The 13,271-nt window shown below is 43.7% G+C and overlaps 1 protein-coding gene across 4 annotated transcripts in view; it reads right to left on the bottom strand.

Annotated features, from left to right (window-relative positions):
* Positions 1–13,161, bottom strand: part of NCOA6 (nuclear receptor coactivator 6) — a 49,091-nt gene extending 35,930 nt beyond the window's left edge. For 2 of the 4 annotated variants that reach the window (XM_088480633.1, XM_088480636.1), the window contains exons 1-4: positions 13,056–13,161; positions 9,942–10,059; positions 9,589–9,841; positions 9,137–9,292 (exon numbers count right to left, since the gene is read on the bottom strand). In XM_088480633.1, the coding sequence (XP_088336759.1) occupies positions 9,137–9,292; positions 9,589–9,814 (382 nt within the window). In that variant the 5' untranslated portion in view covers positions 9,815–9,841; positions 9,942–10,059; positions 13,056–13,161. Of the gene's footprint in view, positions 1–9,136; positions 9,293–9,588; positions 9,842–9,941; positions 10,060–13,016 lie in introns of all 4 variants that reach the window. The other 2 variants (XM_088480635.1, XM_088480634.1) reach the window with 2 other exon arrangements.
* Positions 13,162–13,271: the final 110 nt, after the last annotated feature.

Here is a 13,271-nt window from a genome sequence, read left to right as displayed (position 1 = left end):
CCCGACTCCGGCCGGGCACCAAACTAAACTGAGATGCCTTGGCTCGGGGGCGGGGTATAGGAGGGGGACCCTAGTGCATCCTGGGAGGCTGAAAGCTTAACTCTATGGTGCCCGATAACTGACGTCACACCTATACCCCAAGGTATCCTGTGGATACCCTATGGACCCTGAAGTAGAAAGGATGAGTCTTCACAGATTTAGATCAGCAACTACACTGCGAGTTCATAAGAGGTTTAATCAAAACCTGCTTGGCTAACTTATACCCAGATTAGCAGACAAGCTGTACACCAATTCACCAGCACGATTAGATCTTTCCATCCAACAAGAAAGTTGGGCAATGAAACAGAACAAGCAAAATATCAGAAACAGGACCCATTTGGTAGAAAGGCCAGTGTTTAGACCACATAGGAGTAGCAATATAGGAAACATGCAAAAGTAAACCTAAATATAAGCGGTAAAGACTATGAAACAAGAAGTTGCAGCATGAACACAATAAATGTAAATACAACAAGGTTAAAAAAGAAGGGAAAAAAAGGGAGAATATGGTGTAAATATAATGCAAACTTATGCAAGTAACAGTAAGAAGATTCCTAGACGTGTGTGTGGTGGGTAAAGCGATTTGAGCATGTAATGTGTTATAGTAGACAGTTTGAAAGGACATCAGAATCATCACTTGCCATAATGTCATAGCTCCTGCCTACCTCACAAAGTCTCCCGTGCTATATGTTCATTGGACTTAAGCCCCTCCTAGGTTGAGCAATGGTTCAGTAAACATCTAGCATGACAGACTTAGAGAAAACCTTAACAAGTGCCCAGTTTATTATGTAAAACTATATCTAGTGTAAAAACCTGATGTTTAGGGGAGATAGTCACATATGAACATCCTTACTGGCAGCTCCTATTGCTGATCAGGGTACCTGATGTGCTTGGCCAGCCCTCTCAGTTCCCATCCCCAGGTCCCTGTGCTTAAACTTGCCACTTTGAAAAGAAAGGTAGCTGGTTGTTAAGGACAACAAAAAAAATATGCATATTGGGACAGTCTCCAGTCAGCCAGCTCATTATAACTACATGATTCATAAAAACAAAGACTAATTTGTACACATTTTGTTCAGAGTAAGGGTGGGTACACACCTGAATGACCAGCAATCGTGCTGATGTTCAGGGTGACTTGCATTCACCCTGGACATCGCATGATTGCCAGTACACACTTAAAAGATTTAATGAACGACGGAAGGATCACTGGCCCTGATTCAGAGCCGGACGCTCTGACAGAGCGCTCGCTCTGAATCAGGGCCGGGATATTTTTTTTTTTTTTAGAACGGCCTCCTGGCCACTCGCAAAGCTGTGGGTGACCACCCACAGCTATAGTGAGCGGCCAGGAAGATGGTCGCGATAGTCAAGACCATCGCGACCATCGGGCTTACGACGAGACCCTTGTGATAGGGTCTCGTTGCCGCAAGCCCCAGAGAGATTTCGGCTCTGACACAGCCGAAATATCTCCCACTGACATCACTCGTGATGTCAATGGGGCCGGCCCCAAACGGAGGCGTTCACATGGGAACGCCTCTGTTTGGGCAGCCACTCCCCCGGCCCGCCCACCAAAGGGGGCGTGCTGTCACTTAACATCGACAGCACGCCCCCTTTGGTACGAGACCCGGAGCGACGGACTACCCGTCGCTATCCGGGTCTCGCGCATGCGTCGGCATGCGCTCTGGGCCACCATCGACCCGGTTGAGAGCGCTCAGCGCTTGCGACCGGGTCTGAATCAGGCCCACTGTTCTGTCCTTCCTTAATATGTACAGCCTCACAGGAGATATCATGCGATTGGCCGTGCAGCACGTCCAATCACACGATATTGCATGCGACCACGGGAGCGCGCAAATCGGACATACACACTGAACGATATGCCAGATTTGTCGTTCCGATTTGGACAAATCTGGCTGATATCGTGCAGGTGTGTACCCAGCCTAAGTCATATCATTACACCTAACCCAAAGCACGGCCATGAGCCAAAAAACTTTCTGCCCAGAACGGACTAATTCGGGTCCATTCAATTAGGTGCGAATAACTTGCGGCTTCCGGAATAGCTGATTTTTGCTCGCTGCCACACAGATATCCAGATGTAACTCTGTAAAAGTACCCGTAAAACCCACAAATAGATTTTCAAAACTTCTCAATGCCAGTAATGGGATCTTTACACTGTGCAACTGTTAACTGACCTTTACCATCTTGGACATAAACTATCAACATTTAAACATCATAGACATTTGCATTATATCAATGTGTAGTGTGACTGTAAGGGCCATTTCACACACACGGTTTTGTCCGGACAGAAAAAAAACGTTAGGTTTTTTCCTGTGGATCAGTCCCTTTCACACGGTTTTGTGCTGTCTATAATGTTATTGCCGTGTGTTTGAGTCTCTTTTCAATCTTTAAAACTTGAACCGTGGACCTCAGCCGTCCTAGTCTGTGGCTATCATGACTGCAACACGGCAACTGTGCCGTGTGGAAGCCCTAGTGTATTTGTAACTTCTACTGAAGTTAAACAGCGGCGAAAAAAACAACTATTTTTATCCGGATGAACAAAACTGTTGTGTGTGAAATAGTCCTTAGAGGCTGGCATTCCTGGGACTATGTAGGAAAAAAATAGATTGAATTCACAAGCCTCTAAGTGAAATCTATGAACCAACAGGATATGTTATCGAGCTAGATAAGATGCTCATCCATTCACACTAAAAAGTTATAGGCCATAAGTCATTAGTAACACTGGCTACTTTTGATTTGTCCAGTCTTGGTTTATAAAATACGAGTAAATGTGAATTTATCAACCAGGCTTAATTCATGGCATCTGGCGGGTGTTACTTTCCTACAAAGTGTACATTGCCAAATGTGTACAGAGCTTCCCATTTCTATGGCTCCCACAACTTTTAAACCAACATACATACATACATACATACATACTACTATAGGGAATGTAGTGATATTGCCGGCGGACGGGATGCTGGCCGTCGATATACAGACGTCGGAATCCCACCGCCCAGCATAATGTCCACACTGATATCCTGGATGAGATCAGGATACTGGCTTTGTTATCCCGAACCGCCGGAATCTCGAATGTTCAAGGCCGGGTAAGTATTGTCATGTCCCCGGAGAAGGGGTAGGGGGGGGGGGGGGGTGTTAGGCTTAAGAGCTGCCGGTATTTCGATACCATTCCCTATTATAGTTTTAGGGATGCCCAAAACCTTGTCAAGCACTGGATATACATGTTCAATCAGCAAGTTAAAACTAAAACCCAGGACAGATATGCATAAAAATTAAATGAATTACATGTAACAAAAAAAAATAAAAAAAAAAATACACAAACTGGAGATACCAAGGAAGGGATGTACCAATGTGGACATATAGGAAGAGGAGCGTTACATCCTTCTAAAACATGGAAACCTCTAATATGGCATGCAATAGTTATCGCCACCGACTGCCAGTCCTGCCAGAAGTCAAAGGTACCTGGCCAAAGAAGTAATTCAAGGGCAAGAGATAGTAACATAGTGGTCACATCCAATTCTGGAATGCCCCTTCAGCCAGCGCACTGCTGTTGTTTAGTTCTGCAGCCAGCCGCAATAAATAATATGATGTGGCTGAGGGCGTCTAACCCCTTTAATATACTGGGTAATAAATTATTGCCCAATTAAATATATTTTTAGATCGATTTAAGCTTTACGACAGGGTAAAGCCAGGAATGAGCAATGACCAGTTTTGAGATAATAAAGAGTAAGAAATTAGTATTCATTGACTTTTCATTATGTCAACGTTATTTTTTATGTCCTAATCTTTTTAATCATCCGATACGTCTGAGAAAGCTCATTGAGCTATTACTGCTGGCACTTTACAATAATGAAATGCTATATGAGGAAAGCAACAGTTGATAAAACATTTCCTGACTGTAAGCAATGAATACAAATAATACTTATATACATAATCAAAGTATAAAACAATTCTAATCCAACTGTCCCATTTATTTATTTTACATATTCATAGTATGGTGCATTATAAACACCCCAGAAGCACATGTTTCTATGTATGTAACACATGTGCACTTCATACAGTACAATTCATTTAGATTTGTTACATGAATTAGAAATAAAAAAAACTTTAAAAAAAATAAAAAATACCTTCACATATTAAAGATTAAGCAAATTGCAATCTGGAATGCACACCAAGGCTAAAGCATGTACATCACAATAGGATTCTGTAAGGCTTATTTAACAGTGATGCAATGTACAGATAGGCTGTAATTTAGAAAAAAAAAAAAATCTAAATGCATAAGAAAAGTAAATGTCTGATTTGTTGCACAATAACCAAGCCATGACCCAAAAGTTGTTGTTTTTTTACCCACACCCTGTATTGGTAATGATAAAAACAAGATGTAAACATACATTTTGAAATATTCCTCTCATCATACATTAGCACAGTGGTTCCCAAACTCAGGGCCTGATGCTGAGCGCTCTCAAGCGGGTCGATGGTGCCCTAGTGCGCATGAGCATGACGGAGGGAGCTCCGTCGTGCGCATGCGCGAGACCCGAATAACGACGGGGTAGCCGTCATTATGGGTCTCGCACCAAAGGGGGCGTGCTGTCGATGGTGAGTGACAGCACGCCCCCTTTGGTGGGCGTGCCTGCCAGACGGAGGCGTTCCCATGGGAACGCCTACCGTCTGGGTCAGGCCCCACTGACATCACTAGTGATGTCAGTGGGAGTGATTTTGGCTCTGATAGAGCCAAAATCACTCCAGGGCTTGCGGTCACCGAGACCCTACGGCAGGGTCTCGTCGCAAGCCCGATGGTCGCGATGGTCTTGACCATCATGGACGCTCGCAAAAGCTGTGGGTGGTAACCCACAGCTATGCGAGCGTCCAAAAGGCCGCTTTGAAAAAAAAACAAAAAAAACAAGCCCTGATTCAGAGCGGGCGCTCGTTAAGAGCGTCCGGCTCTGAATCAGGCCCTCAGTCCTCAAAGAACCTCAACTGTCCAGGTTTTACAGATATCCTTGCTTAAGCAAAGAACTTTATTACTACCTCAGTCAGTTTGATTATACCATTTGCGCACAAGTATGGATATCCTTAAAGCCTGGACTATTAGGATGACTTGATGACGGACTTTGGGAAACTCTGCATTAGCGGGTGCCCAGGCTAGCTTAATGCTAAACTTTCCTCTAATTAAACAATTTATGCCCAGGTTCAGGAGAAACTTAAGCATGCAATGGCATCTCCAGACATGGCAGTCTGGAAAATTGGGATCTGTGTCAGGATGTCATACAGAAGCTGACTAGAAGACATGCAGCCCAGGGAATGAGACAGTTACAGGAACCAGCAGTGATCACGCTGAGTGACAAAATGCGTGTCCCAGGGACCTTCCACTTCAAAAAAATAAATAAAAAATGGGGTCCTACCTGACCATTTCTGGGTCCCATCATAATTTATGCTTTAGAGCTCCCCATATGCCTCTCAGACCTCCCCACAGGTATGCGGTCAAGATGGCAGTGGACGGGATCCCAGACGTCAATATAACGACACCCTTTAAAATACCAACGCCGCCATCCCAAAGATATCAGGATACCGACATCAGGAGTCCGAGAGGATGAGGGTACTTTCCGGCCCATCGGGATTCTTCACAATCGGGATTCCGGAGTCGGTATTTGGACCGCCGGCATCTCACACAGATTCCATCCCCACATACCCCTTAAATGCATGTTTAACGCCTCCATGATCTTACAAGTGATATCACTTAGTGAATAAGTAGGCTTACCATATCATCCCTTTAAACTGGGACACATGGATTACATAGGTTCTGTGGCTCATTAAAACCAGGTGAAACCCAAGCTTGAAGTCAGCCAGCCACAGAAACTGTTTAATTCGAGTATCCCGTTTTAAAGGAATAGTATGGTTAGCCTATGAATAAGGCATTAGGTAGTAAGAGGCATATTTAATCAAAGGATATATATGGTATATCCTGGAAGGCAACCATTTTTGGAGGCCGTATGTAAATATTAAAAACTACTGGGATGTTTGTACAGGGGACCACAGCAGATATTCCAGATGGGTTTGGTATGAAATACCGACGACTCAATAGTCACCGGTTCAAATCCCGACAGCGGCATCCCTATGCATTTAAGATCCCGACAGGGCAGGTAAGTACCCTAACCCTCCCCCCACCCCTAACCCTCCCTTAGTGGTGCCTAATACTAACCCACCCCCCAGTGCCTAACCATCCCCCGGTGGTGCCTAACCCTAACCCCCCCCCTTCCCGTACCATAAAACTAACCCTCCCCCTTGGGGATAGCTAACCCTAATCTCCCCTTGGGGGTGCCTAAACCTAACCCCTCTATCCCCGGGGACAGTGATATTTACCCAGCTTCCGGACGTTCAGCGTTCCGGCGATCAGGATGCTGACGCCGCTATCCTGATCCCATTCAGGGAAGCGGCAGCTGCATTTTACCAACGGTTGGGATTCCGGCGTCGGTATATAGGCGGCCGGGATCCCGTCCGCCGGCTTTTCAACTACATCCCCCATTCCAGATATTGTTTGCAATGCCCTAGTCTTCATGTTAGGGCAGGCAGGGGGTATCTTTCAGAAAAGGACACTTTGCGAGCCTTACCGAAAAAGGGGTGTGGTCATTTAGAAAAGGGGGCATGTCCTTGAGATGCGTCCCCTTTTCATCACTGTATGGGGCATGCCCAGCACTGACGGAGATGCTGGGCTGCCCTCAAACTCTGCCTGCAGTGTGAATACATGCCATACCATGCGGCCCACTAGTGGGGATGGCTGTTCTAGCTTTTCACTGGATACCATGCCTTATTCCTGTTACGTCACACAGTACTGCCTCTTATTACACATTTATGCCACACAGTAAATCCCGGCATTTACACACTATGCCACACAGTAATGCACAGCATTTAGATTTTATGCCGCACAGTTATGCCCCTTATACATTATGCATTCCCCTCCCCAGCAACCTCTTACCGAACTGTGTCCCTCTAGCAGCCCCCACCTGCTGCCTGGCCCCCCTCAACAGGCAGCCGCACCAGCCTGGCATGCAGTGTAGCTCTTGCTTGAAAATAGCGCCGCTGTCATACAAATCAGCGCTCACTGACCGGCACATGTTCGGTGACTATTTGAATGACAGCGGCGCTGTTAGTGATGCGTGCTGGGCCGTGTCCCCAGAGATGCGCTGTGCTGCAACCAATCCCTGACAGTGAGAGCTGGGAGTGGAAGGACAACGATGGCTTTCCCTGCAGTTAAGACACATGCTCTAAGAGATTACATAATATATATGGTTACATAGATAAAAGGGGTTGGGTATAGGATGGTGGCACTCGGGATCGCGGTGGGCAGAATCCCATTTCCAGCATTCTGACAGGGTTAGGATACTGACACCGTATCCTAACACTCTCTCCCCGCACCCTAAACCTAACCTCACCCCCATAGTGCCTAAACCTAACCCTCCCCCTCAGTGCCGAATTCTAACCCACCTTCCATAATAACCAATCGGGACGCATGCGCAGTGCGTCTCAGGCACATGCGCAGACTGAAAGCATTGGGCGCTTGTGTGTGGCATCAACACTAAGTGTACCTCTGACTCAGACCAATAATTAGCTATTCAGTGGGAAGGCTGTGCGCCAATTATAAGGCTATCATTTATGTTGTCTGAGCATGTCTGTTGTTGATGGTTCGCATAGTTCAGCTCTATAGATGAATGGGCTCCTGATTTATGGTCGCTATGCAGTCAAAGCCTTGTGGGACTACTCCGAGATGAATGGTGAGAGCAACAAATGAGCAAGTGCATAGCCTGAAGTCACTGTGATCACAATGTGGATGGTATGTGAGGCGCTAGTGAATAGGTAAGAGTTTCCTATTCCTTTTACAAACTAAAGGATACTGCATTCACCTATGAGAGGTAGTACCTAAAGTCCCAACATATATAACCTAGCAGCACACTGTTGAAGGACCAAGTGTGGCCCCTATTGTTAAAGAACGCTACAGTCTTGTGAGCAGAGGTGGACCTATTGATACTCTATGGTGTACATACCAGTATATAGAAATCAGGCTGAAAGGAGGGTCCTGGTGAGGAAGCACCTAAATACTAAGTGGGATCTTCAAAAAGCAGAAGTCACATGCACAGACAGCAGAAAACTCTAATTTTTGGCAGTGCTGCAGGATTATGGACATCCTCAGTATGGGTGAAAAAGTGCCGATTTGGTAGTTCTAGGTGTTCCATTACCCAGCCTACTGCATGATGTCTAGAGAGGAGGGGGGTCTCACATTGAGGTTTGGAACGGTACGCCACTGGTTGGTAGCTTAGTGCTTCGGGAGAACTGTGTATTGAGGGTACTGTGAATTCAGAAGACCTTGTGACGTTTGTTGCCAGCCGGAGGGAGAATCTGTTTTCTGGGTTTCATCATTCGGCTGCAAAGTATCAGCAGGACAAAAAGGCTCTCCCTGCCAGGTCGGGTGAGTGGCCCCTCTTGTGAGAGTATAGGAGGGTGGACTGGGAAATACAATCAAATCTTTAAAGCGTTCCATTTCAGAATGACCCAAATGGTGTCTAAATATAATATTTGTTCATCTATAAAACTTTGAATCTCAGAGGATTAGGAGGAAAACCCCACTGGAGTCGAGGTGAAATACACCTATGACAGGCAAGTGCAAAGCTGCTCCCCAAGACTCAAATGTTTTTATGGGGGGCTGACAGGTCTTTTATAAAGGGAAGTAGGTGTATAGCCAACTGAACAGTAATAGATAAGCTACACACAATAAAAAAATCAAAGAAATGGTGAAATGCAGTCTTTTTTATGTTATCCAGAACATGTCAAATAATTTAATAGTTTCCCCTTTCTGAACATTTATTGAAGTCACTGACTATGGCTTAGTATATACACAGACCTAAATAGAGTTGCTGCAGATTTACACAGCAATAGCTTGCTAAGCTATGGCAGATCTAAAGTATGTTACAACATTAGTTCCCAAACTATACTGATGACTCATTAAACATCGCTACCATTAGTAAACTACTTTGAGAAGTTAGTAACCAACCACATTCAAAAACAATACAGTACAAAAAGTGATTCTTCTCAGTATTCATACCTTCAATCTGCACTGACAGGATTCCTAGATCCCGCAGTTGCTGGTTGTTGCCCTGAGCTAGGAGGCGCAGACGTTCAGCAGCTTCTCTGGGGATGTTGAACGTGACCCGAACACTATTCCATGGCTCCACCTTCTGAACTTTCATGTGGCTGGACTCTAAAATGGTAGAGACATGAAATCTTAGGCAACAAACTTCTAATAGTTTAATTAAATAAACAAATTAAACAAGCACTGAGTAAGCTCCCCATGATGTAAATACCAACTACCATCAATAAACCCACAAGAGAAGAGAGAGAACACCACTTTGCTCATTTTTAATTGGCAAGACCGTTCCATAGAAAATCAAAAATGGGATAACTATATAAAAAAAATTAAAAAAAAATTGTTAAAATGAAGGCACAGAACAAGTCAAGAACATTAAAAGTTGCTATTATTTGAATTAGAAGGATTACCCATGCTAATTAGATCAGGTACTCCATACAATATCTTCTCCAGTTTGTTTTGTAAGTCTGCATCCCCAATGTCCCCTTTAAATGACACAAAGATGGTTGAGTCTGTGTCTTCTACTCTGAGCTCATCTTCTATCCCAGAGTCATCATCTCTCTCGTGTTCTAAGTCAGGCAGGGATTGGAGTCCAACATCTGTTTCTCCTAGGTCAGGTAGTTTTTGTGAGTCCATAGCTTGCAGTTGTTTCTATCTGGTTCTCTAAAAAGCAAAGGTTGGAAAAATAATTCTTGCCAGATTGAAACAAACCTGTGCAGCAATTACTGAGACAAACTACACAGATTTTCCATGTTCCAATTACCAATACGGTTACAAAGTCTTCTCCAGTCTACGTTTCTACACAGCTTGCTCTCTTAAGCAAAAAGGCAGCAGCAGGCATCTTCACACTGATTTACAAGCTGGAGCTCCAAGATTTCACCCTATAAAGAGAATAGGATAACCATATAAAGATGCCACCAAGCTTAACATGCAGCCCTCACCCTACATAGTGTATAGACAAGGGGTGGGGGTGGGTGTATATATATATATATATATATATATATATATATAAATAATTTGATGGGTCCTGGTTGAAGAACTACGGCAGTAGATTCCTCATCAGTACTGAATTGGACTGAGACTGGTCCACCACCATTTAAAAACCAAGAAATTATACCAAGCACAAACATTTATACAGTATTTAGTGAATATATATGACGCATACCCAATTGTAGTATGGTTTGAGGGACTTTATGTCAAGGTGTTATTTTTGTTCTGTATTCTTTCCTTGTGCAAAGTTTATTTTTGAAGGGCCCAGTTAGGTTTCGGGTCAACCTGTGGAACCACTGTAAAATGTAAAGGCCCTTTAAAAAAAAAAAAAAAAGGAAGAACCAAATGTCCTTCTACACTCGATACCATCATTTAGAGGGATTGTTCATGTTTTTGAAGTGATTCAAAACAGCACATTTTCAATGAAAAATAAATAAAAAATACACACAGCCACGGGTTTACAATCATTGTTGTTGTATACTTGCATTTTAGTATTTAAGAAAAAAGTAAAATAAAATAGTCACAGACTCCAATGACACAGTGCTAATTTATTATGAAACATTTGATAACTACTTCATATTACCATTAAAAAAAAAATTTCAATCAAGTATGAAAGGTTGAAGTACTGCACCTCTAGTCAGTTTTGCAAGAAATGGATACAAAATATACGTGTGTGTGTGTGTGTATATATATGTCAGTGACATGTGGTGAGGTAAATGGCTGAGGAGGCACTGGCTAGTATCAGAGCCAGAGTTACAGAAACATTTATGAACCCGAGGGTTCATGTGGGCATTATACAAAGGTGCAGCAGTATATAGTGCTGGAAATTTGGTGTGTTTTGATCAGGGATGTGCGGAAAAGGTAGACAGGGGAGGCAGTGCCTCACCTACCATACACTTATTACTACAGAGTTTTGACTATAAAAATGATTAGAAGAATACAAAGAAGATATTAATAATATTTTCTTAACATTTTTCTTATAATGTTTATAGTCAAAACTCTGGAGTATACCCAAGTATGCTCACAGACGGGCAGCACAGACGGTGTAATGGTTAGCGTTACTGCCTCACAGCGCTGAAGTCATGAGTTCGATTCCCACCACGGCCCTACCTGTGCGGAGTTTGTATGTGGGTTTCCTCCAGGTACTCCGGTTTCCTCCCACACTCCAAAAAATATACTGGTAGGTTAATTGGCCCCCAACACAAATTAACCCTAGTGTGTATGTGCGTGCGCATGTGATAGGCAATATAGAGTAAGATCCACTGGGAGAGGGGCTGATGTAAATGGCCAAATATTCTCTGTAAAGCACTGCGGAATATGTGTGCTCTATATAAATAACTGGTAAATATTATATTATATAAATAAATAAAAAAATATAAGTATGACAGGAAAGGTTCTGCCTCACCTGACCGCACATCACTATATATATATATATATATATAAATAAATAAATAAAAACAGAGGAAACACAGAAAGGAGAAAAAGGTGTGGAGGGTCTGCTGCTAGGAGGAGATCTGTGTGTGGGGGAAATCTTTTGTGCCAGTGGGAGATATGTGTGAGTGGGATCTGTGCTATGGGGAATGTGTGTGGGCTGGTACATATAAGTGTGTGTAAATCTAGTTCGGATACTAGCCAGTGCCTCCCCATCCATTGAACTCACCGGATGTCCCTATGCACCACTCTACAGGTGCGTACACACGGTACGATCAGTCAGCGTTAACGATATCGCTGACTGATCGTCCTGCATCTTCCCGGTGTGCTGGATGATCGTTATCGTTCATCCAGCACACCACCGACGGGCCAGCGAGCCACAATCAACGATCGCAGGTTCCTATGTTTGCCATGCATGCACAGGCGATGGTCGATATAGTTATCGCCCATGCATGCCCGCGCATCGCTGGTCACCAAAAAATTAACGATCATGTCGATATCATTATTGTTCATATTGTGCATTTTTATCGTACTGTGTGTACGCACCATACCAAACATTTTCTGTAGTCTTTAGAACCCATCTGCTCACATGTCTATGTATACGCACCTATTGTATTCCGCTAAACTTTTTGCAAGTCTGCAAAGCTATTCATGTAAATGGATTAAAAATGTTACAAAGGGGTCCGTCCAAGTCAAATGGACCAGGGATCTCCACCTGACCATCTTCAAATTTGATAGAATTATACATGAAGGTTGCAGGTTGGCATATTTGTTAGACTAACTTTTGGAAAATTTTAGTTCACAATATGAAATAGTAGCAAAACTATTAACACCAAAGAGGGAGTGGGTGCAACTGTCACCGACCCCGCAGTGCAGTCAGCAGGTGGGTATGATCTTCAAAACTGGTCCACTTGACATGGAATGACTCAAAATGTGCGTACACACGGGACGTTTCGCTCCATGAACTAAATCGTCCCGCGTGTCCCCGACAGGGGTGTGCTCAGGGTCGTTAACGACACTGAGCAGAAACACTGAACGAAAACAAGAACGATTTTGTTCATGGCCACTCAATATTGTCACTGTATGGCCTAATGCATCCTGGGAGTGGCCTATGATCAGACCAATATAAAAGTATCATCATATCAATATGAGCAATACAATGACAGAGCCAGGTAGTGGAGGTAGAAACACATTCGTATTGCCACTAGAGCATGCATACATACAGACACACACATATATATATATATATATATATATATATATATATATATATATATATATATATATATATATATATATAGTGCACAACATCATTATGCTGTGCACCCTGCAATGGTCACAGCGTTTGCAATTCGCCCGCTCTTAACTATTACGTCCCTACTACAAATACTACATATGTATATGTATGTGTTCCTACCCCGGCTCCCTTGGCCTCTATTGCAAATGCCTCCCTCACCTATTTACCGGACTCTCAGCTCCTTCCGCTCCCGGGAACAACGAACAGCAACGAGGCCCAGAGTGTACCAATTCCTGCGCGATCGGGGATTGCCGTACTCGAACGATTCGTGAGGAAAGCTGAAATGGAAAGAAAACCACACTGCAACACCCCTACAAACATGGTACAGCCTAGCTGTCTAATAGAGAGCGAGAACGTGACGTCATTCTATTTCAG

This window comes from Taudactylus pleione, unplaced genomic scaffold, assembly GCF_031769625.1.
Source record: "Taudactylus pleione unplaced genomic scaffold, aTauple2 ptg000256l, whole genome shotgun sequence".
Taxonomy (NCBI): domain Eukaryota; kingdom Metazoa; phylum Chordata; class Amphibia; order Anura; family Myobatrachidae; genus Taudactylus; species Taudactylus pleione.
The sequence above is the reverse complement of the archived record's forward strand: the minus strand, read 5'-3'. Positions and strand labels throughout refer to the sequence as shown.